This window comes from Lactuca saligna, chromosome 7, assembly GCF_052625555.1.
Source record: "Lactuca saligna cultivar CGN05327 chromosome 7, ASM5262555v1, whole genome shotgun sequence".
In the NCBI taxonomy this organism is placed as follows: domain Eukaryota; kingdom Viridiplantae; phylum Streptophyta; class Magnoliopsida; order Asterales; family Asteraceae; genus Lactuca; species Lactuca saligna.
The window spans coordinates 142959898-142979463 of record NC_136423.1 but is presented as its reverse complement, the minus strand read 5'-3'; the positions used below and the strand labels follow the sequence as shown (position 1 = coordinate 142979463).

Sequence of the window (19566 nt, the reverse complement as noted above, 5' to 3'; positions counted from 1 at the left end):
TCTTCTTGGAGATCCTTTGTGCTTCTGTGCATTTTTCTTCACTTCTGGAAGTTATTGCGCTCACATTCTCATTTCTTGGATTGGGCTCGGTATTGCTCGGAAGTTGGCCCGGTCTTCTTTCATTTACTTGATGTGCAAGTTGTCCCAGTTGTTTCTCAATGTTGAGAATGGAAGCTTGCTGATTCCTCAACATGTTTCTGGTTTCTTGCATTGCTACATCATGATCATTATGTCTTTTCTCGGACGCGGTTATGAACCTTGCGATTATATCTTCTAAATTCGCCTTCTTTTCCGTCACCGGCTCTTCCTTTTGATAATATCCCCTCTCCCTCTGTTTGTATTTTTCCTCCTTAGCCTTTTTATACTCTTCGTATGGGAGCCATTCCTTCTTCGGTTTCCTCCAGTCTTCATCGTATCTATCGCCAATGGAATAGAATACTTGAGCCTTTTTATTTCCGTTCTCGTCTCGATCACAATCCTTGGTAAGATGGGGGCCGCCACAATTTTCGCATCCAACTCTAATAGCATGGATCGTTTGATCCATTTTCGTCATTCTTCGGTCTAGGCTATCGAGTTTGGCTATTACCGCCGCCATGCCATCGTTCACTGAGTTTACTGCTCCACGACTCACTTCATTCCTCGGATTGTGGTATTCTCTAGAATGCTTAGAGAATTCTTCAATTAATTCCTTTATTTCCGGAGGCGGCTTTCGGGTGAGCGGGCCTTGTGAATCGAGTAACTGCCTTGTGGTGACATTGACTCCATCATAAAAGATAGAGACCTCTTGTTGGCTATTCAGATCATGGTGGGGGCAATTTCTAAGTAGGCTCTTGTATCTTTCCCAAGCTTCATAAAGAGATTCTCCGGATTGTTGCTCGAAGTTGGCAATGGCTTTCTTTAGCTTGGCTATCTTGGAAGGTGGGCAGAAATGATCTATGAACTCTTCTTTCATCTTGGCCCATGTGGTAACCGATCTGGGAGGGAGTGACTTCAACCAATCCTTTGCAGCTCCTTTAAATGTGACATGAAGCATGCGTAGTAGCTGGATCTCGCGAGGCACATTGGGTACATTGAAGTAATCCGCCACATCATTTACTTCATCCAAGTGCTTATAGGCGTCTTCATGATCTCTCCCGTGAAAAGGGATCTCCTTGAGTTGGGCGAGAATATGACCTTTTAGTTCAAGCGTAGCGGTAGCGGGAATTACGGGTTGCACAAGTCCCGGGCCGGTGTCATCACGCATCCTTTTCTTCCACTCCCCCATGGGGATTTCATCAATATTGGCCATAGCGGTGGCTAAATCATCTTCAAACTCGGATGTGTGCTCGTATTCTTCCTCGGTCTCGTACCCGGTGTCTTTTGGGATTGGGTCTTCGATTGTGAATGATGCACTGGATGCTCCTGATTTGCTGCTCCTTTTCTTGCTAAAAACGGATTTGAGGTTTTTAAGTGGTGAGTTCTTTGAAGAAGCGGTTTCTCCAACGGTTTTGCCCTTGTTTCTTCTTAATGCGGTTTCCGGATCTTCAAGAGGGGGAACCAGAGGCGTAGCAGATCCTCGGGTCATGAACCAACTGCAAACAAAACAAAGAAAACAAAACAAAACGCGTAAAAAGGAATAAAAAATTAAATCTGATTCAGCGTTGTACTCGCCGAGTCGGGGCGAATGCACTCGGCGAGTTCAAGTGAAAATCAGTTTTTTTTTTTTTTAACCTAAAAACTTAAACAAAAATTAAACAGAAATTAACTTTGTGTAAGATGAATCTTACACAAAGTATCGATTGAATTAGAATTTTAATGCTAATTTTAGAACCGTTCCCCGGCAACGGCGCCAAAAACTTCATGTGTGTAAAACCAACTAGTTTTAATCCTACTTTAATTATCAAATAACACACAAAAGGCAGTGAACCTATCAATTGTGGTATAGCTAAATAAGCAGGGTATCGAACACAGGGAACGGCAAATTAAATTAAAAACTAATTCTACCTAAGTTGATTAAGAAAATAGGGGGTTTTCTCTAGTTTTACAAGACTAGAAACTTACTAACTAAAACTAATTAAAGACTAGAAAATGACAATTTAACTATATTCAATAATGGGAAAGAAACTTCTGTTTAGTTCAACTCAGTTAACTTTATGGTTGATTTTAAGGTAATAGTGCAATGAATTAATTCTTTCGTTGGTTACCGATTCAAGTGATTAGGTTCATGTTCACTACCCTCATCCTTAGCAAATAAACTAACTCAAACAGTGGCCAATTGCTTAATTTAATTATATTTACTAGATTAATTATTCGGGTTAAGTTAGATTTGCAATAGCTAATTAATTCATTATTCTTAATTAACCTCTTGTTTGATGGTCATCTTACAAGCTTGCACATGAATTTACTCGATCTCCTTATTAATCCTAGTTTCATATTCATTAATTCTAGACATATGATATAGTGGTCACATATCATATGATGTTGATAATCAATAGATGTTCATGCTAATCAATTATCTTCCTATTAACAGAAAATCAATTATCATTCATACACAAGGTTCTTTAGCAAGCTAAAATAACAAAAATTCACCAACTTGGAATTAAACCTACCAATCAATCAAACCATATCGTCAACTTTGTATTCCCAAACAGAAGTCTAAAGAATTTAGTTCATAACTAAGGTAAATAACAGCAAACAAACAAGTTCAAGTTGCTTAATCATGTTGACAAAACAAAATAAATAAGTAGAATGATGAAATTATGCCTTAATTACTCCCGGAATTGAATTCTAGCTTCCTTGGTCGACTTCTAGGGTTCTTCTGGCTTCTTATTCGCAGCAAAGCACTTCTGAAACTTCCCAGAATTCCCCTCTTCTCTATTTGTGGAGTTATCTTTAAATATACGTTCCGACTCGTCGAGTCATATGGTGACTCGTCGAGTCCCTCTCACATTCTTCGTATTGCGATAACTATCTTGACTTCCGAATCATTATCCTCCTGAATCCGCGACCGGACTCGTCGAGTCAAGGCTCGACTCGACGAGTAGAAGCCTTTTTTAGGTGTTTTCCTTCTTCATTCCACTCTTGAGCTCCTAACCGCTTCTCTTGCTTCCTTTCGCTTCCGAGCTTCATCTTTGGACTGAAAAACATAATTTAACACTTTTAAGTACCTTTTGTCCATAATATGCAATAATTTAGCTAATATATGAATAAAAAACTATACTTAATACACACTAAATATGCACATATCACCCCTGCTTCTGATTTTTTAGCTTCCTGGTCAGGCCGACTCATAGAATTATTCCCCACAAACCCTTTGACTTCCGAAACATCACCCCCATTCTTGTTCTTTCCCATAACCTTGTTACTTTTCCAACTTTGCCCCTGTTCAATCTTTGAATCATTAGACTTTCCTTTCATTGGCTGAATATTCCCATAATACACCTGCCTATTTTTACCTCCTGTCTTCCCACCTCTATCAAAACTAAATTCCAAATTTTCCTGATTATTCCCATTATACCCCTGATAGCGAATTCCATCAGAAGCCCCAGAATTTCCAATTTTCGGATAATTCCCTTTTTGCCCCTGCTTGCGGTTTCCAGCAAAAACCCCTGAACCTTCATTTTTCGAGAAATTCCCTTGATGCCCCTGACTCGAAAACTGTTTTTCCCCCCTGTAGCTTCTTTTGAAAAAAAAAAATTCCATTATTTCCTTTGGTTTCTTCACCACATCAATGCCTAACTAAATTGGCTATGTTTCTTGTTCTTTTTCTTAACCAAAGTTTATCAACTTTGTGAATATTATTCTGACTTGTTTTGATATTTATTTTTGATATTTTGTTCTTAATGTTGGTTCTAACTTCTATTTTTTTTTAAACAGTTACAAGGGACCTGAATAGGGGTTTTCTGAATTTGTAGTGATGGTTGCAGACACTGAAGATTTTGAAACATTGATAATTTGATACTAATTTTATCCTTTTGAATGCAGTATTGCGGAAGATAAAGTTATATTCCCTGCTGTAGATGTTAAGTTGTCATTCGCCCAAGAACACATAGAAGAAGAGAGTGACTTTGAGAAATTTAGATGTTTGATTGAAAGCATAGAAAAAGATGGAGCAAATTCATCTTCATCTGAATTTTGTTCAAAGTTATGCTCACATGTTGATCATATCATGTCCATCATTGAGAAACATTTCAAAATGAAGAACTTCAAGTGAATGAGTGAAATAGTGAATCACTAGTCTTTCTTTTTATGACTTTTATTTACCATAACTCCCTTATGTGATTTCAATTTCAGGTTCTCCCACTTGCACACAAGCATTTTACTCCTAAAAGACAATGAGAGCTCTTATACCAAAGTTTATGTGTAATGCCTTTGAGAGTAATTGAATGTGTTTTACCATGGTTAGTTAGATCACTTACTGAAGAGGAATCAAAATCATTTCTCCACAATATGCATATGGCAGGTTTGTCTATTTTTGTCAAATTTTTCTCAAACCATTATTTATTTATTTCTTCATTGTGAAGTCTAAGTTTCTAACTCTTAACACATGGTTTTTGTTAGCTCCTCCTTCCGATATTGCCCTTGTCACCATGTTCTCTGGTTGGGCTTGCAAAGGGCGTCCAAGGGAAATATGCTTGTCTTCAGGCACAACAGGTTGTTGTCCTGCAAGGGCATTTTTGGAAATATGCTTGTCTTCAGGCACAACAGGTTCTTTCTTTCTTTCTCTCTCTCTCTCTCTCTAACTATATATATATATATATATATATATATATATATATATATATATATATATATATATATATATATATATATGATAGAGTTTCACTTGATTGCTCTCTGGTTCAATTAACACTACACGACACATGCAATAGTCTTTAAAATTAATAGCCAATTGGCAGTATGTTCACTCATTATGTACCCTTTTTAAAGTTGTTTAATTATATGTATAGCTAAACAAGCTAGCTAGGTGCATAATAAGATTCATTTGAATCTTGAGTTTTCTACTGAATATTGCTTTGGACTCATAACAGCAGGTTGGGTGCAAGTTTTACACCAATGGGCTATAAGGTGGACTGAGGTGATAGATCAACCAGAGGGGTCATCCTTTTAAAATATTGATTTTATCCCCTTTATATGTTAAAGGACTTGGTAGATCATCATCTGGTGGAATCTTAAATTCCATTAGTTATGGAGCCAATGAGATTGCTTCTTCTGTTCTAGCAAGTATCACAAGTCAAAGTAAGAAAAACAAAGGGAATTTCAATCGAGTGAATTTAGATAAAGATAAAGGTCATTATCATTTTTCCCTGAAAACCCTAAACCTCTGAATATTTAGTGATAAAGCAAAAAGGTTGGTAATTATTATTATTATTATTATTATTATTATTATTATTATATTTAATTTTAATAATGTTTGCAGATAAAAGTGGAAAGAAAGAAAATGGGGAGAAGTTCGGTGTTGGTGAAAAAGAAAAAACAAAGGGAGCTGTTGTGGAAAAGGAAGTAACAAAGGGAGAGGATTCTTTTCCATTATTAACTAAAATTACATGAAGTTAAAGTTAGGTCCTCTTCTTTGTGTTGAGTCCTTATTGCTCTGATTTTGATGTATGTGTTGAGTGCTTTTCTTTTGGTTCTGAGGTTTATCCTCATAAAAGCAATCATCCATATAGAGTTATGGTTAGTAATTTCTTGTTGGTATACAATTGTTGAAGTTTGTTGTTGTGTTCCAGTATATCCCCGATGACCACAAGCCACCACCGGAGGACCACCGTTGAACACCCCCAAAATCCGGTGGCCACTGCCCACAGAACAGGTTAGGATTCTTTGATTTGTTTTTTACTGATGTGTTGTTTTTTGGTGCCCACCAGCCACCACCGGAAGACCACCTTTGAAGCCAACCCGGAGATATCCCGCTACCACTGCCATATAACAGGTATGTTTTTTTTATGTTATTTTATTTTGGTTGGATAATCTTATAAATTTTTTGATATCTTGTGTGCCTCCTATGATTATTTGTATAATTGTTTGAAATTGATTGTGTGAAAGTCATCTACTAAAGCAAGGTTGGTGTAAGAGTTGATGACGACAACATTGTTCCAAGACCTTCAGTGAGTTATGATGATGTCCTTTAATAGCAATGTAGTATTAGGTTATATAGTTAGCAATGATTATTTGTATTTGACATTTTAGTGCAATGAATTATCTTTCTTATTTATTGTATTTTATTTTGTATTTTGTATGACATTAACTTTTGTGTAATGGATTGTATTTTTTGTATATGGTATTTTATTTTCTATTATGAGACATGAAATGCAAATTTAATTTGAAAATTAGTAAATATATAAATAATTTTTTTAAAAGAAAAATAAAAATTACGATACGCAAAAATGTGTGTCATATTCATTTATGACATGGCCTTTCTTGACAGCTGTTTTAATGATACGCATTGTGTGTCATTAACACGCGCGTCGTAAGGTTACGATACGCGGATGCGTGTCATCTTCCTTTATGACAGGGCCTTCCTTGATACGCATTGCGTGTCGTAAACGCGTGTCGTAATTGCGCGTTGTAAATGAGCGTCGTAAATGCGCGTCGTCTCTCTTTATGACAGGGCCTTCCTTGACGCGCATTTACGCGTCATCTGAGCCTTTTACGACGCGCAATGAGCGTCGTAAAAGGATGTTTTTCTAGTAGTGCTAAGAGATCTAAGAGATGGGAGAGTCAAAAGTATGATTACGCTTCAGGTAAAATCCACTATCTAACTCTGTTAAGTTCCTATTCATTGATTCTTAATACATGATGTGATAAGATTGCATTTAAATGTTTTGAAGGATCTATGAAAAGAAAGGAAGCTTGGTAAGAGGGCAAGATGAATCTAATCACAAGAGATGGATCTTGATCACATGGACTTGAAGATTGGATTTTGAGCATAGATAGTTATGATAGAGTTGTTAGAAATTTTCCTTTTACATAGTTTTTGCATTGTAAGGACAAATGTTTTTCCGCTGCTTTTAATAAATAAAATAAATTTTGTTTGACTTATTTATTTATTTGTTTACTTCCTTGCAATGAAATCGTTATGAAAATTGATGTTTGCATATTTCTACAACGAATGGATATGATTCTTAATTATGTTATTTATGGAAATGTCGAGAATTTACCAAATAGGGAGAGTTTCTCATCGCCCAAATTTCAATTGGACTGAAATTTGAAATCATGCAACTTGGTTGCATGATGAATGAGAAATTTCATATTTGGAAATTAGACAAATTCGTTGACAGAGTGTTAAGTGAAGGACTAGGAGATCGAGTACACAAAGTTGTGTGTTGATCAAGTTCACCATAAGAGTAATTCTGAATTGATTAAAGGGTTTAGATCAATAGTCACTACTAGAAAAATAGCCTTTTACGACGCTCATTGCGCGTCGTAAAAGGCTCAGACGACGCGCAAATGCGCGTCAAGGAAGGACCTGTCATAAAGAGAGACGACGCACATTCACGACGCTCATCTACGACGCGCAATTACGACGCTCGTTTACGACACGCAATGCGTATCAAGGAAGGCCCTGTCATAAAGGAAGACGACACGCATTCGCGTGTCGTAACCTTACGACACGCGTGTTTATGACACGCAATGCGTATCAATAAAGCCCCTGTCAAGAAAGGTCATGTCATAAATGAAGATGACACACATTTTTGCGTATCATAATTTTTACTGTTTAAAAAAAATATTATTTATAGATTTACTAATTTTCAAATTAAATAATACATTAAAAATCTCATAATACAAAATAAAATACAATAAATAACAAAGATAATTCATTTCACTAATATGTCAAATACAAAAATTTATTCCAAAAGTGAGTAAATATTATAAAAAATGAACTCATTTATATACAATTGCATCATCTAGCATACTATGTGCCAACAACTCTCTGTGTGTTTACTTTTGCTTGAGTCTCATTTCCTCCAAAGATTCTAGCCATGCCAAAATATGATATCTTGAGTCTCGTTTCAAGAACCAAAATCACCTTCAATCACCCATTTAAACTCTAGATCTTATGTTGTTTGAAAGAAATTGGTGTTTGTAATCTATGAACAAAAAACGCAAAGACCAAGGTTAACGTTTGCTATGTAGAAAGCACAACTGGACATATGAATATATAATACGCAACATAAACATTTTCATGAAAATGATATAGACATATAAGTAAGAGTGATGATATTGATACCTTAATTACGCCATTTAATTTATATCAATAAATTATAATAACAAAAATAAAAACTGAATCAAAATTCAAACCAAACCTGTAATTGGAGGTTGCTGCTGCTGCACAAGACTAGGAGGTCCAACTTGAACACCAACATGAGGCATGGAAAGATTAGCAGTTCTTGAGAGTAACCATTAATTAGTACACGTTTTATTTTTTATACTAAAAGAAAGACCAATTTGATAGCAGATTAGCAACAATGTAACTTGATAACAAAAAAAAATACACAAAGAAAAGGAGCCACAAATGGTAACACAAAGTACATAATTTATTATTGTTTCTTACCATTTCCAAGGCTCTCCATGTAGTTTCATCAACAGGGAAGAGTTGATGTTTAAGTTTCATTGAAGACTATATATTTTGATGAAAAATTGGCACAGGGGGGATGATACTTTAGGTTTTGGGAATAGGATTCGAACCCATGTCTCCTGAAAGCCAAGATTAAATATTAAAAATTAAAGGAAATAAAAGTGTGAGTTTATTATTTGGTCAATTGGGTCAACTCACCACCCTGATCCTGTACAGTATCAGCTAATTTATCAGCATATTTGATAAAGTTGGAATTTCTCACAGGTGGGAAGCACCATTGGTAATGATTCAGAGAGTTTGAATGAATTCAAAAAAATGAGAAAAGTTTCAATCCCTTTAACACTTTTTTCAATTTAACATGTCAGTTTCAACAACATTAACTATAAGGGTAGAATTGTCTTTTTACTGTATCAAGGGCATACATGTAATTTTTCATTATTTGGTTGTTATGAAAAAAGTTAATTAGTTTATTTCTATTTATGTAATAAGTTCTGTAATGATTCAGAGAGATTGAAATAAATTCCCATTTGAGAAAAGTTTCAATCCCTTTCAATCAAACAGTAATCGGAAAAAATTAAAGACAATTCAAACTTTGCAAATGTTTTGTAGATGAACCATTTTGATGAATAGCTGGATAAACATACCTCTGGGTTCCGGGTTTCAGGCCAAATTAAAAAGTCTTCACCAACCCATGACCTAACAATAGTCAAATTAAGTCTTTGACAAATCTCCATGTATATTACACTAAGTAAAATCGCTGCCAAAAGGGTAGTTTATATATATAAGCTATTAAGATTAGGTTCAAAATTCAGATCTGAAGCAAGTTTATAATATGAAAAAAGACGAAAATATACCACTGCCACATTTAGAGCTTAAAACAGAATGCAAGTATGAACATTTTGAATCGTGCGGTTTTTTCTGTTACTTCCAGGATGCTTGCAGCTGCCCTTGCCACTAGTCTGCAACTCTTTGAAATCAGGAAATCTTAAATGAGCAACCTTGGACTTGAATGTTCGTGGTGGTACAACTGTTGCCCCAGGAGCCCATAATGTCTTTAATAAATCTCCAAATGCCATTCCAATCTCACCCTGTCATCATACCCATAGGCCATAGCCATAAAAAATCAATAATCTTCTACTGTTTGTTTGCTGCTATAACTATTCTTGTAGAAATACAAATGAACAAAACCAATCATTTATATGGGACATTTAGGGCTAATTACGTTAATGATGACCAACACCAACTGATCTGTTATGGAGTATAAGAAGGGCAGACATCAAAACAAACAAATTACAAAACCATGTAAGTAGGGTAAATTCAATTTCATTCTTACTTTTTTCTATCATGTAGATGGCGTACAAGAAGGGCAACACCAAATGCCCCCTTTCCAAATTGCTCAAGCACTTCGTAGATAAAAGTCAACAAACTTAGGGAGTACATGGTCAAACTGTTTCCTGAACATGCTTCTGGTCAACCGAAATCTTTGCGTTTGTCAGTCATGTGATGGATACAGTGTACATTTGATATGAATTATAAAATGTGTATAGTTGTGTATATTTTATATTTATCGATATTGTCCTTTTACACATACACACACACACACTGGTGTTACAGTTATGTTCTTGTTTCTTGCATAAATCTGCATTTTGCACATGGAGTGTTGACTGAAAAAACCAGGTTTCAAACTTCTCAATTAATGCATTCCCTCGAAAGAAAACTTTACCTTACTACATTTGACTTTTACACCAAGTTAGGTTTTCCTTTTTTAACCAAATTTGCCACTCATTTTTAATCTTTACAAACAACCAAAAAGCAACCAACTTTAACTAAAGAAAAATCAAACCCTACCCTCCAAATGCATCCAAAAATCAAGAACAATCACCATTAATATCAAAGCATAAAAGTTACCAAAGTGGACCCACAAAATAAAAACAAGATTATAACTTTTTAACCTACCTGAGTATCATAGGCATCTGGTAATTTGATAATGAACGAATGAGCATTTGACACACATGCAGCTTCTTCAATCTCACCCATGTATGCATCGGGTCGACCCAAGAGGATATTTTCTTTAATGGTGGTTGCAAAAAGTGCAGGTTCTTGGCTAACTAGACCAATTTGTTGCCTTAACCATCGCAAATTCAGACCTTTTATGTCATGCCCATCAAGCATTACTTGTCCTGTGTTGAAATTAAGCAAGATTAGAGGTATTCATGTTGTACTATGTGCGTGTAGGGTTGTACATTGAGATTGATTATTACCTGAGGTGGGATCGTAGAACCTTTCGATTAGAGAAACCACCGTGCTCTTCCCTGAACCACTACTTCCGACCAATGCAATTGTTTTTCCGGCAGGAACAGTTAAAGTGAAATTGTTTAGAATTTTAACATCTAGTCTTGAAGGGTATGAAAATTCGATGTTTTTCAGCTCTAATTGGCCGGAAACGGAATCCAATTCCAATCCCGATTCAGAGTTTTTGTCGACGCTCGGTTTATGATCGATAATTCTATAGATTTTACCCGCTGCTACTCGTGCTTTCACAAACGCAGACATACTTGGAGCTGATTGGCCTAAAGCTCTGTCAAATTTTGAATTTTGGAATCGGAATAATTAGAATAAAACGAGATTGATTAATGGGGTTTACTGGAATTTTTTGAAAGAAGAAGACTTACAGGCCACCGATCATGACGGAGAACATGGTGGAAATGGCGAGTCCTCCGTTGGTGTAATGGTGGCGAACAAGATAGCCTCCGTACCATAGAAGAAGAGCATAGCAACAAAAGACTGTGAAATAAGTTGCTCCTAATCCTAATCCTTTTGAAAATCCAGTCTTGTATCCGAGTTTTTGTGAGATCTTTAATGCAGAAGAGTAGGCTTGTAATGCTCTTGATTCACCAACATATGCTAATACTGTTCGAATTTGTGCGATTGTCTGCATTTTTGATGGATCAAGAAAGTATCCAGATGGTAAAAAGAGAATTAGCTTTTTGAGATTGATAATAAGTTCTTGAATTTGGCTTTCAAATTCTACCATCACCCAGATGCAAGAACATGCATGTCTTTTTTATTTTTTCGCTTCAGTTTGTCCAACTATAACAACATTCAGATTATAAAACATTAGAAAGATTAATTTTTTTTGAAGTTTGCTCTAAAATATTGATAGTCAGATTAAGAAACAAGAAAAATATGGATTTTTTTCCCCAAAAAGAAAAACAAATTAAGCTAAGATTCAGAAATACCCAGATAGAAAATTAGAGGAAAAACTGATATATTTCTTAAAAATCGAAAGAAACATGGAAAAAATGATTTTTTTTCCTTGATCCAAATAGGAAAAAAAAAAACAGGGGACGATTGATGTTTTCGTCATCTTGAATTTAGGTCAAATCAAACAATACCCAGATGGGAAAATAAGAGGAAAGATTGATATGTCGTTGAACTTAGCTCAAATTCAGCAAACTCACATGAAAAAAAAAACAAAAGAGAAATTACGGCTTTCTTGAATTCATTTTATAGATTTAAGGGAATTATATCTATATAAAAGTAAAAAAACACACCTGCTCAGCAATATTTCCAGCTTCCGAAAGAGCTTCTTGACTCTTAGAAGACAGTTTCGCTAATGTAATTGTATGAATAGCTCCAATTATCACAATTAAAGGCACCACTGCAAGTGTCACAAGTGCCAATTGCCAAACTGCTGTGAATCCCACCACAAATCCACATACAAATGTCGCCATATAGTGTATAAAATTCCCTAGCTACACGCACACACACACACACAAACAAACACAGAGTTAATAATCTCATATGTATGAGTCAAAAAGATTTGATCTTTTTCACCTTTTCACTAATGGCGTCTTGAACCATAACAGCATCAGTATTGATCGCATATACAACATCTGAAGTTCTGACTTCAGTGTCAAAGAACTGAATATCTTGACTCAATGCTGCTTCAAGATATTTGATCCTCATTTTTATTGATTGTCTCTCTCCAACCAACCGGGTTTGTTCAGGTGGAATATTTCACAGTATCTTACTTTATCAGGTGGAATCACAACCAAAAAACTAAAAGACATCATCATCACTACCAAGTTCCTGCCACTTCCTTGATCAAATAAGCATTAATATGCATCAACTAAAAACACAAACAAACCTAATCAGCCAAAAAGATGAACCAATGAAAGAGATGAGAATAAAACCTTGAATTTTGGTACAGTTCACACAAGTCTGCCACCAAGTGATTATAGAAATTGATTTTAGGGACAACATTCTTCAAATTACCTACTCTATAAATGAAAAAAAAACCCTAATATAGTGTTAGAGAACCCTGAGCAGCCTAATTCGATTGTAGACTTGATTTTTTGCCAATTGAATCGCACAATAGGGACGTGAGTGTGTATCTGATGGTATCTCTCCAATCTACCTTGGCTAAATTCTACCATTTCCTCTGTGTGCGTGAAGAGCCGCAAATCTGTAAATGGTGCCCTACGATCGGAGAGATACCACCTTGAATTGACAGATGACGTGATTCTCTCATCTGTACGAACTCAAAAGGAGAAAAGTATGGGGGGAGGATATCGCACCTAGGAAATCAAACAAGAATGAGAATAAGGGAGAAGGAACGAAGAATACCTGAGATGCATAAAGAGTATAAGTGGGGATCGTGGAATGAAGAGGAGATCGTGGTCTCCTCCACAGGGATGTGAACGAACCCTAACAAATCAACTCCGAAAATATAGGCATCTTTCACTTCGATCGATTGAAGATAATGAAATCGACTGTACACATTGAAGCGAACGATTGAAGATAGTTGAAGAGATAAGAGTATAACAATATCAAGAAATATTACCTAAAACTTTGAATCAACAATGCCATGAAATTGAACCGGAGGGTGAATAAGGTGCGACTTCATCCAAGTTCTCATCGTCTGAATCAATTAGGGATTTAAATATGGGTTTTTTTTTCTATTGGGTGTTTTAGGGATGATGTGCTAGGGTTTTTCCAGGATGATGATTTAGGTAGGGTTCAAAATCGAATTGAAATATCGGGGCTTTATATGAATGAATGAAATATGAAACAGCGATTTGATTTTCATGTTGAATATTTTGTGAATGAATAAGAAGATGATTATGGTGAAAGAGAAGGGTGGAGAGAAAGGTAGGAGAAAAGTAGCAAGTGTGGATCGATTTCATGAGGGTTGAACCACTCATCATTGTTATCTTCCATCCCTAAAGTGACCGACGTGGCGTCTTTTTGCTTTGGAGCCACTGTCGCTGCCATATTCTTTCCCTCAAGCCACCATCGCTGTGAAGATCAGTGAGAAGAGCCAACATTTGTTACAGCCATGGGAGATCTCTACGAAATCGCAGATTGAGTTTTAGGTTAGAGAGAGAGGGGGGAAGACGAAGACCCTAGGCTTCTTTCTTGCTAATTGGAATAGGAGGCGGGGTTTTAATTTTTGAGATTTCATTTCCTGCTTGAAACGCGTGTTTCATTAAAAAAAAATATAAAGCGACACACTTATATGACGCACATCTTATGAAAGGCATCCTCCGTATTTCTTTTTTTTTTTTTTCTTTTCTGACACTAATTTTAGGGCGCGCACAAAAAGCGCATCCTCTATCCTTCAAAATTTAGAAGAGATGACATTATTTTTGGGGCACACACTTTTGCGTATCGTAAATCACCACGTGTCATTGTTTGCGCGTCATTAAAGGTCTTTTTTCTAGTAGTGACTAGAACGAATAAGAAGAATCAAGTAGGCAGAAAAATAAGAGTTTCTCCATTCTAAGAAGAAAGGAGAGTAGCTTTTATGCTTTATGATAGGTCTTAATGATTAAGAACCATATCTCAATTGATCCTCTAAGTGAGTCTTAGTATAATTGTATGTTTAACAAGAGGAATCAAGGATTGAAGAAATGGTTAAATCAAGAAGTCCATCATACTTCGTTCCAAGACAAGTCTTAGAGTTAAGATTGTGACAATGAGTGAAAAGTATTAAAGGTTTATAACATTCATCAAATGTGGAAAGTTGTGATGTCTTGGATAAGACAAAGACCAACTAGGACCAATTTATGAAGTGTTTTGATACAAGCTACACTAACTCTTGAAAATTTGTTTGTCAAGAAATGTTTATTGACAAAAGAATCTTATATGTCAAGGAGTCAGTGGGAGTCTTAATGGTCTTGAAAGGTTTCAAGAACAAATCAAATAAACCTTATCGATCATCACTAGCACACGAGTTGAGGTTTACAACCTATCGTGTCGATAATATTTTGATTCTGTGTTGTTCCAATTGAGTTAATTATGCATGTGAGTCCTATGAGTTCTCATTTTGAACGCATAAAATGCAAAGCACCTTAATCAATGGAAGGTACATTGAGAGGAAAAGGTGAGCTGCTTAACTACTTGGAAGACGTGGTGGGCAGCTGTGCTACCATAAGGTAAGAAATCAAGATTAAGAAAGTTCAGTCCATATGAGTTTGAATTTGTCGTAAACTTTGGTTTTAACAAATTCACATGGATAGGAACAAATACACCATTTAAATCTAAGTGTCATAAGATTTCCTCCTTCATGAAAATGATTGTGAGGAAATGCTTTCACTAAGAAAGATTTTAAAAAGATAATGATTGTAAAATTGTATTCTCGAATTCGATTATGGTCACGGTATCCCTTTCCATAATTTGAATTGTGAGGTTTGGCAATTAGTCTTAACTGTTTAGACACACATATGAACTATCTAAGGCAAAGGTGTATAAGTTCAAGAAGCCTTGATAAAAGATTATCAAAGAACTAAGTATTAGAAACATGGACTTAAGAAATTCAATAGGTATTATCTTTCTGAAAGTTAAGATATTTATGAATACATGTCGAAGCTAGTGGGAGCATAAGTGTTATGTTTTATAGTAATCATCATGATAGTGGGAGCATAAAAGTTATGATTGTATGATTATTATGGAAAGTTTTGCAAGTTGGCAATATTAATTATAGAAAACAAGAGTTATACCTTGCAAAGTCGTAAGGGTTGTATAGTTGTTTTGCTATAATTAAGGGAGAGAATATTATGCTTCATTTCAAATCTAAAGGCTTAGGTTGAGAAATGTTAATAAATTTAGTCAAAGGTACATAGTGTGTTCTTAAAATTTCGATTATGATTACGGCATTCCTCTTCACAATTCGAATTTTGAGAACATAGCAAATAAAACATTGTGCATCGTGTCCCATATGCTTTGGGTATAGGATCGATTGCAAATGCTTTAATATTTGACCATTCTAAAATTTTCCAAATGTCGAGCGCATTTAGAGGGAAAAGGGACTAGAATTGGTTTTGACTAAAATAATTAAACAACTATCAAAGGACAATCCAAAGTTCGACGAGGATTGGTCGCTTGTGAGTAGTTGGAAGTATAGTATTGGAAAATATGGAAATGTTTCCATATTGGATGGACCATATCGACATTATTACGAATAGATAAGATTCTATTAAGAATGAGTTGTCATATGGAAAATATGGAAGTGTGTCCATATTGGGAATTGAATATTGGAAAATCTATGTCTAGATTAGAAACTTTTATGCAAAAGGATGTTCAAAGGAATGTACTTTTAGTGAGAGACATCATATCTAAGGAATTATCTTGTAACAATCTCCGTTAGAGGACTTTGTATTTCACAAAAGTAAGAACCATAGGTAAACATTGTGTGCATGCTAAGAGCATGGGACAAGTGTAATAATTCAAGTAAGAAGTTGATTACCCGAAACGACAAATAATGAGTAATCGGTATGGTGATAAAAATAAGGAGTTTCATTTATACTCAAAGGTTTGAGGCCATATGGGATTAGTATTATTCTTGTGTTTCACCTTGCATGTTTTGACTTCCAGAATAATTGAGTTTATTAAGAATAATCGAATTATTCAAACGGGCCACAGTCGTTCATATGTTGGAAGTAGATATGAATGAAGACTGTCGTGAATTGGTGTATGGATTGTCTAGAAGAGTATTAGACATAAGCACATGTTTGCTGCAACGTTCATGAGTGCTTATGAATATGAATTTGAGCATTGGATTAATCCCACGCTCACTTGGATCACTCCATGAATTGTATCACGAGTGATTAGTGAGACAATAACATCTTATATTCTTGAAACCGAGATGTGTGAGTTGTATCTTGCTAATCGGTTGCACATTGATAATATGTAAACGCACTAGTAACTTGGTGTTATAAAACATATTGTTGTGTGTGATTTGGTTAGTAAGTGCAAGCAAGCATTGTATCAAAGTTTATCCGTTCCTTTTATCCAAAGAAGGATAAAAGCGATATCTTTGGGCCCCTCGATGGTTTAGTGATGACAAACGTAAATGCTCGGTCGGGCTTGGGCTAATTTGATTTGTTCAATTAGTCTGTCGTCATAAATCAGAAATCGAGAAGTAGTACAAAGAGAATGATTAGAAATCATATCTCATATGATATCTAGAATGGAGGAATATATGATCCCTTATCTAAGGACACGCGTGTCTGATATGATCAGAGTTGACAATGGCTTTGGAAAGCTACGATTGCAGATCAGGATCTCAAGTCATACGCATAATAGTTATTAGACTTATCCAAGTGGGAGACTGTTGGATTAGTGTCTAAGTCCATAACTATTTTGGTATGTACTTGACCCGATGGTGCATGGTCCTTTTGGGTTGCCTTCACCAAAGCAACTTGATAGGATGAATTATGGAGAGTAAGGATTAAATATGATTTATTAATGTATTATAAGAATAATATATTAAAGGAGAAATCATATTGTTTAATTAATATTAGTCAATAATTAATTGGTAATTAGTTTTGTGACTAAAAGAGATTAATTAAACTTAAGGGACTGGAATTGTAAATATAAGATAATTACAATTTGGGCCATGGATTGCCTTATATTATAAGGTGGACGAATTCTATGGGGGAAGCCCATATGAAATCGTCCAAGGCTTAATGAAAAAGCTCCATGGGTTGCTTAGGGCTTAAGCATCCAAATTAGGGTTTCCTTGTTAGATAATCCTAATAGCCCAACTATATAAAGACCCCTTAAGGCTCAAAAACGTGACTAATGATCTTTCTAGGGTTTCTACACGTTTTTTGGCAGCCTCCAACCTCTCTCCTCTTCATCCTCTTGCTTATGGTGTTTGTGAACCATTAGAGGAGTGACACTTGTGACTCTAAGCCTTCCAAAGTCAATTCAAGGTGGGATTGGGATTGTTATTGCTATATAACAATCAAGGTAACATTATAAACTTATTCTCATGTTAATATGATTATGTGTACGCTAGAATTAGGGTTTATAGTCTTGGATAACTTGCATGTACAATACAGAAACCTAGATCCAAGCATTAGGGTTTGTATGAGCACATAGGATGTCTTATGACCAAAACCCATCAAGAACATCCTATGAGCTCAAACAAACCCTAAAGCTTGGATCTAGGTTTCTCTATTGTACATGCAAGTTATCCAAGACTATAAACCCTAATTCTAGCATTCAAATAATCATATTAACATAAGAATGAGTTTATAATGTTACCTTGATTGTTATGTAGCAATAACAATCACAAATCTTCTTGAATTGACTTTAGAAGTCTTAGAGTTACAAGTGTCACTCCTTTAATGGTTCACAAACACCATAAGCAAGAGGATGAATAGGAGAGAGGTTGGAGGCTGCCCAAAAATGTGTGAAACCCTAGAAAGATCATTAGCCACGTTTTTGGGTCATAAGGGTCTTATATATAGTAAGGCTATTAGGGTTATCTAACAAGGAAACCCTAAATTGGATGCTTAAGCCCTAAGCAACCCATGGAGCATTTTCTTTAAGGCCTTGGACGATTTCATATGGGCCTCCCCATAGAATTCGTCCACCTTATCATATAAGGCAATCCATGGCCCAAATTATAATGATCTTATAATTACAATTCCAGTCCCTTAAGTTTAATTAATCTCTTTTAGTCACAAAAATAATTACTAATTAATTATTGACTAATATTAATTAAACAATATGATTTCTCCTTTAATATATTATTCCCATAATATATTAATAAATCATATTTAATCTTTTCTCTCCATAATTCATCCTATCAAGTTGCTTTGGTGAAGGCAACCCAAAAGGACCATGCACCATTGGGTCAAGTACATACCAAAATAGTTATGGACTTAGACACTAATCCAACAGTCTCCCACTTGGATAAGTCTAATAACTATTCTGCGCATGACTTCAGATCCTAATCTGCAATCGTAGCTTTCCAAATCCGCTGTCAACTCTGATCCTATCAGATATGCGTGTCCTTAGATAAGGGATCATATATTCCTCCATTCTAGATATCGTATGAGATATGATTTCTAATCATTCTCTTTGTACTATTTCTCGATCTCCGATTTATTACTACTGACTAATTGAACAAATCAAATTAGCCCCAGCCCGGCCGAGCATTTACGTTTGTCATCATTAAATCATCGAGGGGCCCAAAGATATCGATTTTATTCTACTTTGAATAAAAGGAACGGATAAACTTTGATACAATGCTTGCTTGCACTCACTAACCAAATCACACAAAACAATATGTTTTATAACACCAAGTTACTAGTGCGTTTTCATATTATCAATATGCAACCGATTAGCAAGATACAACTTACACATCTCGGTTTCAAGAATATAAGATGTTATCGTCTCACCAATCACTCGTGATACAATTCATGGAGTGATCCAAGTGAGCGTGGGTTTAATCCAATGCTCAAATTCATATTCATAAGCACTCATGAACGTTGCAACAAACATTTGCTTATGTCTAATACTCTTTTAGACAATCCACACACCAATTCACGACAGTCTTCATTCATATCTACTTCCAACATATGAACGACTGTGGCCCGTTCAAATAATTTGATTGTTCTTAACCAATTAAACTATTCAGGAAGTCAAAACATGCAAAGTGAAACAAAAAAATAATACTAATCCCATATGGCCTCAACCCTTTGAGTATAAAT

General features: G+C 35.4%; 1 protein-coding gene across 1 annotated transcript; it reads right to left on the bottom strand.

Annotated features, from left to right (window-relative positions):
* Positions 1 to 10284: 10284 nt before the first annotated feature.
* On the bottom strand, positions 10285 to 12226 carry LOC145007303 (ABC transporter B family member 1-like). Its single transcript, XM_078966264.1, has 5 exons — positions 12112 to 12226; positions 11230 to 11489; positions 10819 to 11135; positions 10514 to 10737; positions 10285 to 10350 (listed from the first exon to the last, which is right to left on the bottom strand). The coding sequence occupies exons 2-5, from the start codon at positions 11253 to 11255 to the stop codon at positions 10285 to 10287; spliced, it is 633 nt and encodes a 210-aa protein (XP_078822390.1). The 5' UTR covers positions 11256 to 11489; positions 12112 to 12226.
* Positions 12227 to 19566: the final 7340 nt, after the last annotated feature.